The sequence below is a fragment of the Durio zibethinus genome, chromosome 11, assembly GCF_047325235.1.
Source record: "Durio zibethinus cultivar Kanyao isolate XHJ-2024 chromosome 11, ASM4732523v1, whole genome shotgun sequence".
Taxonomy (NCBI): Eukaryota; Viridiplantae; Streptophyta; class Magnoliopsida; order Malvales; family Malvaceae; genus Durio; species Durio zibethinus.
In genome coordinates, this window is record NC_143172.1 from 6,833,949 (window position 1) to 6,849,724 (window position 15,776).

A 15,776-nucleotide genomic window follows, 5' to 3' on the forward strand; every position below is an offset into this window, starting at 1 on the left:
AAAATTTTAGTCCAATATACTTGTTTTTTCTTCCCTTTAATCTTCATCCTTTTTCTTTTTTTAATTGCTAATAATTTGGAAATAGCATATATATCAGTGTCACATTCACGTTAAACACTAATGTTTTGGATTGTCGGGTGGCGTTTATGCTGGAAGAAGAGTAGCCTTAAAAAAGGGAAAAGTTTATTTTAATTTATTTTATTTAACTAGCAAACTTTTTTTAAATATTGTACAATGATTGTGCACCCTGTAGCAATTATTATCTGCCAACTAAATTCTTTTTAGTATTTAATGTTAAATTAAACAATTATTTGTCTAACTCCGATCATTGTTATTCAAGAAAATAACCTTGCTTCAGTCACATAGGAAAACAATCTCCCAGTTCAGTTTGATATGTGTGTTTTAGTCTAGTTATATTTTGGTTAGCACATTTGACTTGCTACCCATAGGCAAAAGTTTTGTCAATTTCATGAATGATAGTTTGTCATTGAAGACCAACCATAACTTGCCACATTATATAAAAAGTGATGGGCTAAAAGGAAAAAAAAAAAAAAAAAGAGCAAACAAATTAATTAGTAAGAAAAATGGGAGAAAATGAACTTACATTTATAAGATTTAGTGCCTTCATTGACAAAATCGTTATATCAAATATCAAGGACTAGAATTGGATATTCTACTATCAATTCTGGGCCTTTTATTTTTTTTAATATTAAATATGGTAAATTTGACTTTAAGTCCCATTTAATATAAGAACATGAGCTTCTTTTCATTGTATTGGAATATTGTTTTGGTATTAAATCATCGTGCTACCATATGTACTCTAAATGATTTATGGTATTTTACTAAGAGAAGTAGCATCCTTATAAGATTTGAGATTAAAATATTAGGATCTTGGCCATTACGAAATTAAGTAAAAATATTTAGTGTTACAAAAACAATGATTCCTTAAATGTAAAGCCATAGGTCTCTTAATTTGTTTTTATGGGCAACTATGTTTCAATATTTTCTTATTAAATGTAAAATGTAGAACATTCTAAGTGGGATTCACCATTTTCTTAGGAAACCAAGGATAGAAATCAAAGCCCGGTTGTTGATCGAGAAAAGGAAAGAGCTATCCATTAAATTGGAAATTTCAAGCAAATTCGGTTAAGGAAGTAGGAAAGACGGGTTGAATTTCGTCCTGTGACCCATCTGTAAGTTTCTTTCTCTCCTTTTTTTTTTATAATTATTTTAATGATCTTAAGGATCTTTTCGACTTAGATAATCGTTTTTGATATGAATAGAAATGGGGTTTTCGTTTTTTGGGGTCAAGAACATATTTGGACATGTTACTATCAGCCCTTTTTTTCGACAATGGGCTTAACAACCCATCAGCCATTTTATGATCCTTGAATTGTTGAATTGAATCCGTCTTTGGGCTTTTTCGGTTCAACCTCGAGATAATATATCGAACAGCGACAAAGATCGAACGACCATAATTCTCAATGCACGCCAACACGTACACACACCCACACACCCCCTTCGGAAGCCTCATCTCTGTTCTTCCGACCCTGAAGAAAGATCGAAGGCTCAGAATTTAGCCCACTCCCTGATATGGTGTCGTCTCTAAGGCTACCAACGCTCATCTCTCTCTTCTCTCCCTCCTTCACCCGCCGCTCCATGGTGTCGCTTCGGCGGCGCCTCCATCTCCGTCCCCTTCTAGCCTCGGGGTTCTCCTCCCCGAGCTCGGCGTCGAGTCCACCTGAAGCCGAGGACCGAGTGGACAACAAGAATAGTAGCCAACTCCAGGACCGAGCGAACAGGGACTGAGTCATCACGCCTCGGTCTCAGTACACCAATGCTTCGTACCTTGATGTTATTGCCAATGCTGAGCTCGCTGATTATGGTCCTGTTCGTGGTACCATGGTTATTCGCCCCTATGGCTATGCTATTTGGGAGGCAATTCAGGTCGCTTCATTTTCTTCTAATTTCACCACTAATTATTACACTTCCATTGTTCTTTTTCTTTTTAAAATTTTTTGTTGATTTTGAAAAAACTGCAGGATTATTGGAATGTTAAATTCAAGGAGACTGGGTACAGTAACATGTACTTTCCACAGGTTTGGGGTTTTTTTTTTTTTGTATAATTTTTTAACTCTGCTTTGGTTTATTTGCTTTGCTTTCTTTATGTTACTAGTTTAATGGAATTTACTTTGTGACTGCAGTTCATTACATATTCATTTTTAGAGAAAGAAGCTAGCAATGTTGAGGGATTTAGTCCAGAATTAGCTCTTGTTACAATTGGAGGAGGAAAGGAACTCGAAGAGAAACTTGTGGTAAACATAGTATTGCTTAGCTTAATTCTGTTTGTTTACAAGATTACTGGGTCTTATCAATGCATTACAATCTAATGAATTTTTAATGAAAATGCTGGTTCAAGAGTAACCATGATGGCATGACCTGAGTTTTGTCTTTGATTGTTGTACTTCCCGAGGTTGTGACAGGTTTGACCTACCAGTGAAACCATTGTAAATCATATGTTTACACAGTGGATTCACAGTTATCGTGATCTTCCTCTTATGATTAATCAGGTATAAGCTTAGTTACATGTACCCTGGTTGTACACTTATGCAAGGTTTCCACTCACTGTTTTCCCCGTGTTTTCTTATGATTTGTATGCTTCAGTGGGCAAATGTCACGAGATGGGAGATGTGCACGAAACCATTTGTGAGGACTCTTGAATTTCAATGGCAGGAGGGTCACACTGCTCATGCCACACCAGAAGAGGCAGAAAAAGAGGTTTATGCCACTTTACCTATGGCTTAGTCATGATGATTTTTAATGGTAATGTTTTTATTTAAAGGATTGGGGGCTACTGAACTGCAGGCACTACTGATGATTGACGTCTATACGAAGTTTGCTTATGAGCAAGCTGCAATAGCTGTAATAGCAGGTCGAAAATCTAAAGTGGAAGTGTTTGCTGGTGCTGATAAAACCTACACAATAGAGGCTATGATGGGTGATCGTAAGGCCTTGCAAGCTGGAACCAGCCACAATCTTGGGCAAAACTTCTCCCGTGCTTTTGGGACACAGTTAATTGATACGCTAGGTGCTCCTTTTGGATCTCTTTTCCAATCCTAACATGGATGCGTGTTCAGGGAGCAAATAATTTTTCAACAAACGGAGTATAATGTTGAGCAAATTGCTGGAAAACAGTGCGTTTCTAATATTTACTTTCACATAACTTAAAGATGAACACGCTATCTTTCTGTTTAAATCTTTAAAGCTTGAGTCATTATTGAATGAGGGTACTGTCATGGATTTTTTTTTTCACTTAAAGACCCTTTGATCAGGCAAATGTGTAGAGATATATTGGTGTACAGGGTTGAAGCTTGTAGGGGTTACATTTTTTGGAAAGACACTTTCTAGGCATCTTTTGTTGGTTGTCTGTTATCCTCAGACGTAGGTAGCTTTAGTTTCCTTTTTTCCCCCTGTTTTCATGGTTCTAGTATCCTCAGTGTTTTATTATCTCTGTTCTTGGTCCTAGCATTTTAGAGAAAGTCAATCCAAAAGTCAGTAAAGGTAAGTGAATTTTTTTTTTTATAAATTATTGCACTTCTTAAACACTATAGGTTGGATGATGTTCTTCATACTAGTTAAGTTGTCCTGCCGCGGGCTCACAGCTTTTTGTTGTTTAAAATTTGTTCTTCAATATTTATTTTTGATAGGCCTTTCAAATGCTAATATGAATAGGTGCTTCTCTTTGTTGCATATTATTGTTTGCTTTTGTATTAGTAAACTCCATAAACAATATAAGGCTTTTGACTGAAACTTGTGCTTGTGAAGTTCACTGATGAAAATAGACAAAGACAACACGTGTGGCAAACATCTTGGGCAATAAGCACAAGGTTTGTTGGTGGTATTATCATGACCCATGGAGATGATGCTGGCCTGATGCTTCCTCCTAAAATTGCACCAATACAGGTATGTAAAAATGCCTTTAGGTGGTGAATTGTAATAGGTGGCCTGAACTGTTTTTGGCATCAGTTGATTGGTCTTTTTCTCATTAAAGGCAATGGTAAATATGCTGCTGACATAAAATTATTTGGAGGCTGAGACTGCTATTTGATCATAGCGATTCGTATCTTGGCATTTCCTGTGTTTTCTGAAAAAAAAAAAATGTTATTGGTTTGAAGAAATTATGGCAAAATACAGTTTGGGACCCTTTTGGATTGGTCCATTATGTCAGGTGGAACTGAATGATTTATATACTGGCAGCTTCATTTGCAAATTACTTTGTGGACATTAGAAGTTATTTATTTATCTTCATGCAACTCATTGATCCGTAATTATGTTCTGAAGTTAAATAAGTAGGCATAAGTATAAAAAAGCCCTTGAACTAAAATTAAATAATCATCCAGGCCTCTATTGTTTTATTGTAATCAATTAAGCCCTCAAACATCTATTTTTACCAATTGAGCTCTTATTAGATGAAAATTGATTAATCATTGTAGACACCGAATTTTGTCCAGGGCATTTTTCAACATTATTGATCCATGCCTTATTTGCGAACATGGGCGGAGATCATTTAGGACCATTTATGACCATAAAAGGCTCACAAATTTGCTTATTAAAAAATTCAAATTCAACTCGGGTCAAATTCGGTCAAACAAAGTAAAAATTGCACAAAACTTAGTCAAAATGGATGAGGCTGGGTCAATTCTGAAAATTTATAACCTAATTGAAATCAATATGGTTTAAAATTGAATTTGGGATTTTTTCAAAACACTAAAATTTTCATTGTGCCTCGAAAAGGGAAAAATTACCAAAATACCCTTATAGGGGGTATTTTCATAATTTGATTTTTTCAAGCTCGGATTTTTGTAAAATTTTTTGGATCTTAATTTTATAATATTTTATGATTTTTAGTGCATTTAAAATCATCGCAATACCTCGTGAATGGTGAAATCACTAAAATACCCTTTTAAGGGTATTTTCATAATTTGGCTTCCTCAGCTCAGATTTTCGTGAAACTTTGCAGATTTTAATTTTATAATATTTCATGATTTTTGGTGAGTTTGAAATCATAGTCGTACCTTGGGAAGTGTGAAATTATCAAAATACCTTTTAAGAGTTATTTTAGTAATTTGGTCTTTTCGAGCTCGAAATTTCATGAAACTTTCTAGATCTTAATTTCATAATATTTTATGATTTTTGGTGCATTTGAAATTATAGCAGTACCTTAAGAAGTGTGAAATTACCAAAATACCCTTTTAGGGGTATTTTCGTAATTTGGTCTTTTTGAGTTAGGATTTTTACGAAATTTTTCAGATCTTAATTTCATAATATTTCATGATTTTTAGTGCTTTAAAATCCCAAAAATGACTATAGGAACATTGATTTCTAAGAAAATGACTATAAATATCAAAACTTTACACTAGGCGTAAAATGGTCTTTTGATGGGTTTGAGGGGCATAAAAATTCAACCTTTGCAGTATTTAATGTGGGCCAGTAGATCTTGTGCTCACTTTTGATCCAAGAGCCAAATGTTGCATTTTGGAAAGAAGAAAAGGAGGAATTTTGACTCTTGGATGAGATATTATCTAAGGGCCTTCATTGATCGAGATTGAAATCTTGCTTTGGAGTTTTTGTTGATTGAATAAGAAGAGATGAGAGTTGGTTGGAGAAGGAGAGAGCAGAGAGGCTTTTGATAAAAAAAAAAAAGCAAAAACACAAAGAAAAAGAAGCTAGAAAAATAGAAAAAGTTAAAAGGTGAGCAGCCTATATAAGGGCGCATGTTGGTTATTTATATTTTTGTTCTTACTCCATTTTTGTACCAGTCATGATCTTTTCTGCAAAATTTTCTCATGTGTTTTTTGCATGTTTTAGAAGTTGGTGTGAATGTTGATAAAGTTTGAAGCTTTACATGTTCAATGCTTTTTTTTTTTTTTTTTACAAATGGTTGGAACTCCATCTCTTTTTTTTGGGATTACCAAACAACTTCTACCTCCTTCAATGGTAGTAGCAATTGGCCTACTTTCATAAAGTATTCCACCTTTGCTTTTCCATTTTTCATGAATAATTTTTAGTTAGCCTAAGTTGGAACAAATAAATAAGCTTGGAACAACCAAACCGTATTGCTTAGCTCTCCATGTGCAGTCACGGTTTGGATGCCTTTCCACATAGCCATGGGTAGTCACAATTTGGAGGCCATTCACACAACCTCACCTATTTGACATGGAAAGAGAATTTTAACAGAAAATGGCTTCCAAAGAGGGGAGTGATAAGTTGTTGTTGTAGGGGAAAGAAAAGTTTAAAAATTGGAGCTTTTCTTCTAGCGCTTTGTTTCATAATTGGTAAGAGATCTTATAAAATTCAAAGCTTCAAGCTTTTTGTTTTCTTTTGGTTTCTTTCTTCTGCGTGGGGTCTTGTCTTGGTTTATTCTTGTTATTGACTATATGAAGAATGGAAAGTTAAAAATTAGGCATGTGGAAGGGGAGCTTCACAGTAACTACAAGTTGTTCCATCAGTCCATGAATCATCTATGGATGTAAGGGAAATATTATAAACACTACATGGTCCCATCATTATCTTGTTGCTTAGCTTTATTGGTGTAAGATAGTTTTACATATGTTGCATGTTTTTCTTGGCATGATAGCTGTAAGGTTGGATTAATTTTTCTTTTATCTTTGGCATGATGGTTACTATATGATCTAAAAAATATAATAACAAATAAAATGAGGCTAAGGTGGATAATAAAACAATTAGGGTATAAGAATATTTAAATATCTTTTTGCATAATGATTTTTAGCATGATAATCATGTTTATTTTTTGGATTATGCTAGGTTTTGAATGTCTAATCTCATTATGCATGTATTAGCTTTTAATTTGATTTGTTTATGTTCTTTGAATATATTTTATGTATTTTAATTGTTATTTGTTTTTCGAAAGTTTTTACTAATAATAATAATAATAATTTTATGCTAAAAATATATAATTAGTTATATAAAGAGTTTTAATTAATTTTTGGAACAACTATAAAAATAAGCTTGCTCTGAAAGTCTGCCTAGATGTTGGAGATTTTTAGAGAGGTTCGTAAATTCTCAAAATTTAACTCAAATCTGTCCTAAAATCTTAAACTCATTTTAAATTTATAAGGATTTGCATGAAAATCTTTTGTGAAGTAATCTGTTCCTGAATGCTACCTAGACGTTGTAGTGTTTAGGAAATTTTATTTCATTAAGTATTTTTATACATTTCCATGACTTAAAAGTAAATTCGTTTTGTTTAAATCTTGATATAAAAATACAATAATAATAAAGATAATAGGATGTGATTTTAAATATAAAGATCTGCATATAAACTCTACCTAGATGTTAGAGAGTCCAGGTGGTCTTTTATATTTGAAAACCTGATTTTTTTTTTAAATTCACACTTGATCATCATTTTATATATGTTTCGTTCTTAAATTAATGCCTTCATTTATAATGTACATATATATATATATGTTTGCTTTACTTATGGTTGTTTAATATTAATTATATTATTACATTCAATTTTTTACCACATAAAAAGTTTTTTTAAAATTTTTGATTTTTAACAAATAAAATTAAAATAGCATTCTATGAAATATAATTGATTGGTACTCTGTCTAGATGTTGGAGACTCATCAATAATTATTATTTACAAATAATGCTATTTTATTTTTAGGAAGAATGCTATGATGAATTTTAAATGGAAAAACTATCTTCGAATTCTACTTTTATGTCGGATACTTTGAAGGTATTTTTTTAATTTGAAGATTTTCTTAATATTCTTCAATAAAAGATTTTTTTAACTAATTTTATTTCTTATAAACAAAGGGAATTATAATTAAATTTCATAGAGAAAATCATTTTTATTCAAAATTACAAATAGCGCATAATTAATTGGTACCAATTTTTTGGGGTGTTGTGGGGTGCTAATCCTTTTTCACATGTAACCGACTCCTGAACCTGATCTTGTTTTCGCAGACCAAAATTATTTTTTTTAATAAAGCTTTAAAGCTTTTTTATTGTTTTATTGAAAAGATAAAATTTTTGCGTGATCAATCACACTTTAAAAAAAAAAATGGTGGCGATTCCCAATGTTTTTCAAGATATTTTCAAATTTTTACATCTAGCGATTAAGTCTCTGGACCGATACATTACGACAACTAATACATCGTCTTGCATACACTCTGCATATTCATTTGCATGTATGAGCCTTAGACTTGGGCTCCGTCCTTTTTAGGAGGAGGTGAAGTAGTTACGCTCTTATAAGGTGATAGCCTCCGCATTTGCTAGCGAAACATTTTCACTCAGATTGAATCATTTTCGTTGTTAGCTTATAATGGGTGAGGATCGGGAAGTCTTATTAGTTTATGATGGATGATGATGTAAGTAATAGTCTGAGAACCTTTAGACATATAAATCCAAACCCAGCATATCGTGAACCCTAAAGATCTAGCCTAGGATACAGCAATGCCATCTTTCTTGATAAAATTACCAAAAGTTAGGACACTTTATACATTTTATTATTTTGTTGTATGGTTGCTATATTGTTTGTATTATTTATTTGTTTTGAATTATTGAGTCATTTTGTTTTCTTTGTTTTTGTTGTTTACATTATATAGCTATTATACTTTAAGATGGAGTATTTATTTTAGGTTAGTCATCAACAAAAAAAAAAAAGAATTTTAAATTTGAATCTTTCATATTTTCATTTGATCTTTTACATGCATTTTTAACATGTTTGAAAAAAAAAGAAGAGCAAAAATAATGAGGTAGTATATACACCCCATCCCATGCATCTTAATAGATAGTACATGCATCCTATATGATATACATCATAATAAGATAATACATGTATTGCATCTCATTTACATCAGTGGATAGTACACGCATCCAATTTCATGCACATAAATGCACATTTTAATAGGTGGTGCATGCACTCCATCTCATCACATATTTTAAGGTAGTGTCAACCTCATTAGGCCAACACAACACATGCATTGTATTTCAAGTAGACATTTTGTGCACTTGATAGGTTCATGCATTCTATACAAGTACATTGCATTAGTCAGAGGAATATATCTCATCACTCATATAAGTATGTTATTGCATTTCATGCATAAGGATTCATGGATGGTAGGGTTTTATGAACATGCATTGCATTTCATATACCATAATCCCTGCAACATAACATTACATTCCTTGCATGTACATTCATGGATGATGAAATTTTTATTATTTGAGGCTTGTACATGTGAAAATTCATTTGCCTTAGGTATATTTGCATTTCATGACATTTTTTACATCATCATATTCATGTGTTCATAACCATGCTGTGTGTCACATAAGTTAGAAATTGTTTCCGTGACATTCATTTGATGAGGGTAATAATATAAAATTTTGGCCTAAGTTTCGGAATAAAGTGTTTGTTTTGGTGGAAATTAGAATGGTGAAAATGAGAGATCAATTGGAAGGAAGGATTAGTGTGATGGAGTTGAATCAAGAGGAATTTGGGCTCGAGCTTCGGGAGATGAAACAACAAATTGCTCAATTATCAAAGATGGTTAAATGTAGTGGTATGGGTGAATTTGTTGCTCCTCAAGGATCGTTGTCACTTTCGATTCCATCAAATCAAAATCAGTTGGCTCTGGTTGGTTTCAATATTTTTTTCAAGCATATTAAGGCATTGGGTAATTTGAACAGTGACCAAAGTTTGGGCGAGCTCAAAAGAGAATGAAGGAATTAAATACACTAATAGCTGAATTCAAAATATGATCTTCAAGATGGAGTCACCTGGCCTTAAACAACCTTCACCAACCACCCTAACGACTAGGTAGCATTCGGGAACAGATTACTTCACAAAAAGTTTTAATGCAGATTTTTATAAATTTAAAACGAGTTTGAGGTTTTAGGATAGATTTGGGTTTATATTTTGAGAATTTACAAACCTTTCTAAAAATTTTTAACATCTAGGCAAGCTATCGGAGCAAGCTTTTTTTTATAGTTGTTTTAAAAATTAATTAAAACTCTTTATATAACTAATTATATATTTTTAGCATAAAATTATTATTATTATTAGCAAAAACTTTTGAAATGCAAATAATAATTAAAATAAATAAAATATATTCAAAGAACATAAACAAATCAAATTAAAAGCTAATACATGCATAAGTAGATTAAACATTCAAAACCTAGCATAATCTAAGAAATAAACATGATTATCATGCTAAAAATCATTATGCAAAAGGATATTTAAATATTTTTATACCCTGATTGTTTTATTATCCACCTTAGCCTTATTTGATTTGTTATCATATTTTTTAGATTAAATAGTAACCATCATGCCAAAGAAAAAAGAAAAATTAATCCACCCTTATAACTATTAGGTAAAGGAAATCATGCAATGTATATAAAACTATCTCTACACCAAGAAAACTAAGTAACAAGATAATGGTTGGATCATATAGTGTTTATAATATTTTCTTTACATTCATAGATGATTCATGCACTGATGGAATAAACAAATAGCATGCAAAATGCCAAGCAAATAAAAAATTACTAAGGGAACAACTTGTAGTTCATGTGAAGCTCCCCCTACATATGCCTTATTTTCAACTTTCTATTTTTCATATAGTCAACAACAAGAATAAACTAAGACAAGACGTAGAAGAAAGAAATCAGAAGAAAACAAAAAGCTTGAAGCTTTGACTTTTATAAGATCCTCTCCCAATCGTGAAACAAAGCCTTGTAAGAAAAGCTCTAATTTTTAAACCTTTCTTTCCCTTCCAATAACTTATCACTCCCCTCTTTGGAAGCCATTTTTTGTTAAAGTTTTCTTTCCATGTCAAATAAGTGGGGCTGTGTGAATGGCCTCCAAATTGTGACTATCCATGGCTATGTGGAAAGGCATCTAAACCATGACTACTCATGGAGAGCTAAGCAGTACGGTTTGGTTGTTCCAAATTGATTTATTTGTTCCAGCGTAGGCTAACTAAGGATTATTTATAAAAAATGTAAAAGCAAAGGTAGAATATTTTATGGAAGGAGGCCGACTGCTATTGCCATCTAAGGAGGCAGAAGTTGTTTGGTAATACCAGAAAAACGAGATAAAATTTCAACCATTTGCTAAAAAAAATAGAACATATAAAGTTTCAAATTTTATCAACATTCACACCAACGTCAAAGCATGTAAGAAACACATGAAAATACTTTGCAGAAAAGATCATGGCTGGTACAAAAATGGAGTAAGAACAAAGATATAAACAACCAACATGCACCATTGTATGGGCTATTCACCTTTTAACTTTTTCTATTTTTTTGACTTATTTTTCTTTGTGTTTTTGCTATTTTTTTTTTACTAGAAGCCTCTCTATTCTCTCCTTCTCCAACCAGCTCCCCTCTCTTCTTATTCAATCGGCAAAAGCTCCAAGAAAGGTAAGATTTCAATCTTGACCAATGAGGGCCCTTGGATGAAATCTCATCCAAGGGTCAAAGCTTTCATCCAAGGGTTAAAGCTCCTCCTTTTCTTCTTTCCAAAGAGCCACCTTTGGCCCGTGAATCAAAAGTTGGCACAAGATTCAATGGCCCACATTAAATACTGTAAGGTTGAATTTTTATACTCCTCAAATCCATGAAAAGATCATTTTACCCCTGGTGCAAAGTTTTGATATTTATGTTCATTTTCTTAGAAATCAATGTTCACATTATCATTTTTGGGATTTTAAAGCATTAAAAATCATGAAATATTATGAAATTAAGATCTGAAAAGTATCGTGAAAATCCGAGTTTGAAAAGTTCAAATTACGAAAATACCCCTATAAGGATGTTTTGGTAATTTCACACTTTCCGGGGTACTGCAATGATTTCAAATACACAAAAAATCATGAAATATTATAAAATTAAAATTTGAAAAGTTTCGTGAAATTCCTAGTTCGGGAAAGCCGAATTATAAAAATACACCTTAAAAGGTATTTTGGTAATTTCGAACTTACTGGGGTACTGCTGTGGTTTCAAACTCATCAAAAATCATAAAATATTATAAAATTGAAATTTGAAAAGTTTCACGAAAATCTGAACTTGGAAAAGCCAAATTACAAAAATACCTTTAGAAGGGTATTTTTGTAATTTCACCTTTCCTGGGGTATTGCTGTGATTTTAAATGCACTAAAATCATGAAATATTATAAAATTAAAATCTGAAAAGTTTCACAAAAATCCGAGCTCTGAAAGATCAAATCACAGAAATGCCCTCTATAAGGGTATTTTCGTAATTTTGCCTATCTAGGGCACAATGAAAATTTTAGTGTTTTGAGAAGATCTCAAATTCAATTTTAAACCATATTGATTTCAATTAGGTTTTGAATTTTCAAAATTGATCCAAGCTCTTATCCATTTTGATCAAGTGTTGTGCAGTTTTGACTTTGTTTGACCAGATTTGACTCATGTTGACTTTGGATTTTTGAATAGGCAAATTTGTGAGCCCTTTATAGGTCGCAAATGGTCCTCCTAAATGGACTCGGTCCATGTTCGCAAATGAGCTCTAAATCAATCATGTTGAAAAATGCCTCGGACAAAATTCAATATAATCAATTAAGCCCTCAAACATCTATTTTTACCAATTGAGCCCTTATTAGATGAAAATTGGTTAATCACCAACAGCAATTTTCATCCAATTGAAGGCTTGATTGGGTGAAAATATTTGTTTTAAGGGCTCAATTTAATGAAAATAAATGTTTGAGATCTTTATTGATTGCAAGAAAACAATAGGGACTTGAATAATTATTTAATTTTGTTTAACGGCTTTTTCATATTTAAGGCAAATAAATATTAGGAGAACTAGGACTGTTACATGTTCTACAGGTAGAAAGGAGAGTGTATATATATGTGTGTGTGTGTGTGTGCTCATAGAAAAAGTAATGGTGGTGTTATTACTAGTATTTTGACAACACATTTGTGGGTTTATACCTGCATATTGGTGCTCATTGGGCGTTGGGTGACAAAATGGAGTAGATTTCCTTCATCCTATGGACACCTATTGCTCCTAAGATTTGAACTTGATATGTCCAAGTTCAAAGTAAGAAATTCCCACCAGCTAGGTGTCCCCTTGGAGATATTCTTTTACAAATAATAATACGCAAAAAAGGGGGAAAATAAAAGAAGAAAATTTGTAGATAATTGGAGTCCATACGCAGCATCCAGGTTTTTTATAGCTCAATCATGTTATGTGAAGATAAAGCAGTATCATTATGTCGGCGTACCTTTATAACTTCGACTGGTGTTTCAATAGGTTATTACTGACTAATGAGTCTGATGCTTATGAGACTGCTTGATCTTAGATAATGGAAAAGATACTTGTAAATATAGATGTGATATTGATCTGTTCTCCCTATCTTTCGTTATATATCACTAGCTTGTAAACTATTGGAGTTGTGGCTGTTTTAAATGATCTTCATTTACATCTGCTAATTGTTACATATGGAGTAACACTGTTACTTATTTTCTTGGTTCAGTTGTTTATCTTTCAATTGATCATGCAGATATAACCAACTGATGATATCTTTTTATGTTGTCCATCATACACTACCTGGTGGTAATTGTACCTATTTGGAAGAAGGTTGAGGAGAAAACAGGTGTTCTAAATGCTGCATCATCTGTTGTAGAAATTCTAAAAACTGCTGGATGTAAAGTTAAACTTGACGATGCAGATCAGAGGACACCCAGGTGGAAGTTCAATTTCTGGGAGATGAAGGTATGCTCTTTATGTTTAAATGTGGTAACTCTTTGATTGGTTATTCTGAAGTGTGAAAGCTTATTCCTCAACTTTAGGATCTTGCTCAAACTGACAAGTCGTTATAGGGGAAACCCCTAGAAAATTCATGAAACCTGGCCAAAATCCAGAATATATGCATGCATGAAATCTTTATCTGTCCCTCGTGTTGTTTTGGGGTGCTTAAATTATTTTATTATGCAACGTAATCTGATCTTATTTTGCTTAGAACACAAGTGTCTGTCTCTCTCTCCTTTTACCTTGTAGAGCTAACTTTTAGCTGCCTCAAGCTTTAGATAATGATTATGTAGGGAGTACCTTGAGTATTGAAATTGGTCCCCGTGATGTTTCAAGTGGGAGTGTGGTCATGTCGAGAAGAGATGTTCATGGGGAGCAAGGGAAAGTTTTTGGAATATCTATGGAACCTTCAATATTGGAAGCTTATGTCAAAGACTGGTTGGATGAGATCCAATCATCTCTTCTTCAGAAGGCAATATCTTTTCAGGACAGGTGTGTTTTCTTGCTCAAGCAATTATTAACAGTTTGAAGCCAAGCAGAGTTTGACCAATAACAGATTTTTTTAGCTCTGTTGCTCATTATGGCCACATAGTGTCTAATCTTTAGATTGGAATCAAGCTTAGTAATGTACCATTGCATATGGATATGATAACTATGTCAAGCTAAAGCATGCTTGCTACATTACTGAATTGGGGAATCTGTTCTTTCATTTGTAAACAGCAGATCTTAAACTGTATGACTAGCCTCCTGTTTTGCAGAGCTAACATAACCAGCCGTCTTCAGCTCAATGATCACCCCTGAAGAATTAGGGAAACAACCTATATAAGTGCTGGTTTAACATCTTTCATTGGATAATCAATCTAGAGTCCTAAAGTAAATGAGTAGAATTGATGTCTTGATTAAATGATATATCTTTATATCCTTCTTATATGTACCCTCAAGTGTTGCCACTGTCTTTACCTGCAAATTTCTATTATCTACACTGCCAGAAATGATAAAAAATTCAGCATGAGAATTTCTGACCTTGGCTCTAAGTACTATTTAAGTCATTTTGTCTTATTAGATTCATGTAATCAGCAATAGATTTTATGGTTTCATGGTCAGTCACTACATGGATGGAATAGATTGTATCTGTTTCTCTGCTCTCTCTTGGGTTTATTGCTCTTTTTCCCATGCTTCCCTGACTCTTTTGGCAGTAACATTGTGGATGTGAGCTCTTATGAAGAACTCAAGGAAGCAATATCCTTGGGCAAATGGGCTAGGGTTCCTTGGTCAGCTAGGTCGAGTACTCTTTCTTAGATAATAACTATATCAGAATTATTTGACTATTATTCATTTGATAGCATATTCTGAGACAAATGCATTTGTAGGTCTAACAATGTGTTTCTATCATTGGTGCAGCAATACTGATGAATTAAGAGTAAAAGAGGAAACAGGGGCAACGATTTGCTGTTTCCCTTTCGAACAGCCCCAGCGGATAAAAACATGCTTGATGACAGGCAACCCTGCTAAGGAAGTTATCATTTTGGCAAAGTGTTATTAAGTCTTTAGTTGATTTTCAAGCTCGCAGACTATCTAGTTTTGCGGTTAGATGTCATAAATTTTTTGCAGCTTTTTATTCCCTCTTTCTCACCTATATAAAAAGCAGCTTTGTAGTGTGGTCATGTTCTTGCCCCACTTTGAGGGGATCTAGGACAACAATTTATAGTTATGGTCTGATGTGGCGATATTCTTTTATATAGGTGACATTGATATGTATTTTTTTAATAAGTTGCTGTGTTTTTATAAATACAGGTTCTTCATGAACATGGCTAATCTTGGCATAACTTGATTATTGTAAGTAGCCAGATAGATTGAGATCTTTCCTAAGCCACCTACACACACCTGCACCTGCACATGCACATGCCAACACATGCAGGCATAGAAATTTCCGCTTTTGTTTTTGGTTAGTGTCTTTTTTCGGCCACTCGGTTGTTGGAATA

The 15,776-nt window shown here is 33.1% G+C and overlaps 1 protein-coding gene across 9 annotated transcripts; it reads left to right on the plus strand.

The window, feature by feature from the left end:
- Window positions 1-1,458: 1,458 nt before the first annotated feature.
- Window positions 1,459-15,324, plus strand: LOC111289551 (proline--tRNA ligase, chloroplastic/mitochondrial-like). Of its 9 annotated transcripts, none has more exons than XM_089767889.1 (9): window positions 1,459-1,947; window positions 2,043-2,099; window positions 2,205-2,315; window positions 2,665-2,778; window positions 2,866-3,088; window positions 3,826-3,963; window positions 13,547-13,758; window positions 14,044-14,286; window positions 15,196-15,324. In XM_089767889.1, the coding sequence occupies exons 1-6, from the start codon at window positions 1,903-1,905 to the stop codon at window positions 3,831-3,833; spliced, it is 558 nt and encodes a 185-aa protein (XP_089624015.1). In that variant the 5' UTR covers window positions 1,459-1,902; the 3' UTR covers window positions 3,834-3,963; window positions 13,547-13,758; window positions 14,044-14,286; window positions 15,196-15,324. The 9 variants fall into 9 exon arrangements, with proteins under 9 accessions (XP_089624015.1, XP_089624010.1, XP_089624008.1 ...); XM_089767884.1 differs by having other exon boundaries at window positions 1,460-1,947; window positions 2,866-3,194; window positions 14,073-14,286; XM_089767882.1 differs by having other exon boundaries at window positions 1,460-1,947; window positions 2,866-3,194; window positions 14,088-14,286.
- Window positions 15,325-15,776: the final 452 nt, after the last annotated feature.

Coding starts and splice junctions, on each gene's coding strand:
- LOC111289551 (XM_089767884.1), top strand. CDS start 1,903: ATGGTTATTCGCCCCTATGGCTATGCTATTTGGGAGGCAATTCAG. Junction 1,948..2,042: donor CTATTTGGGAGGCAATTCAG/GTCGCTTCATTT, acceptor AAAAAACTGCAG/GATTATTGGAATGTTAAATT. Junction 2,100..2,204: donor GTAACATGTACTTTCCACAG/GTTTGGGGTTTT, acceptor TTGTGACTGCAG/TTCATTACATATTCATTTTT.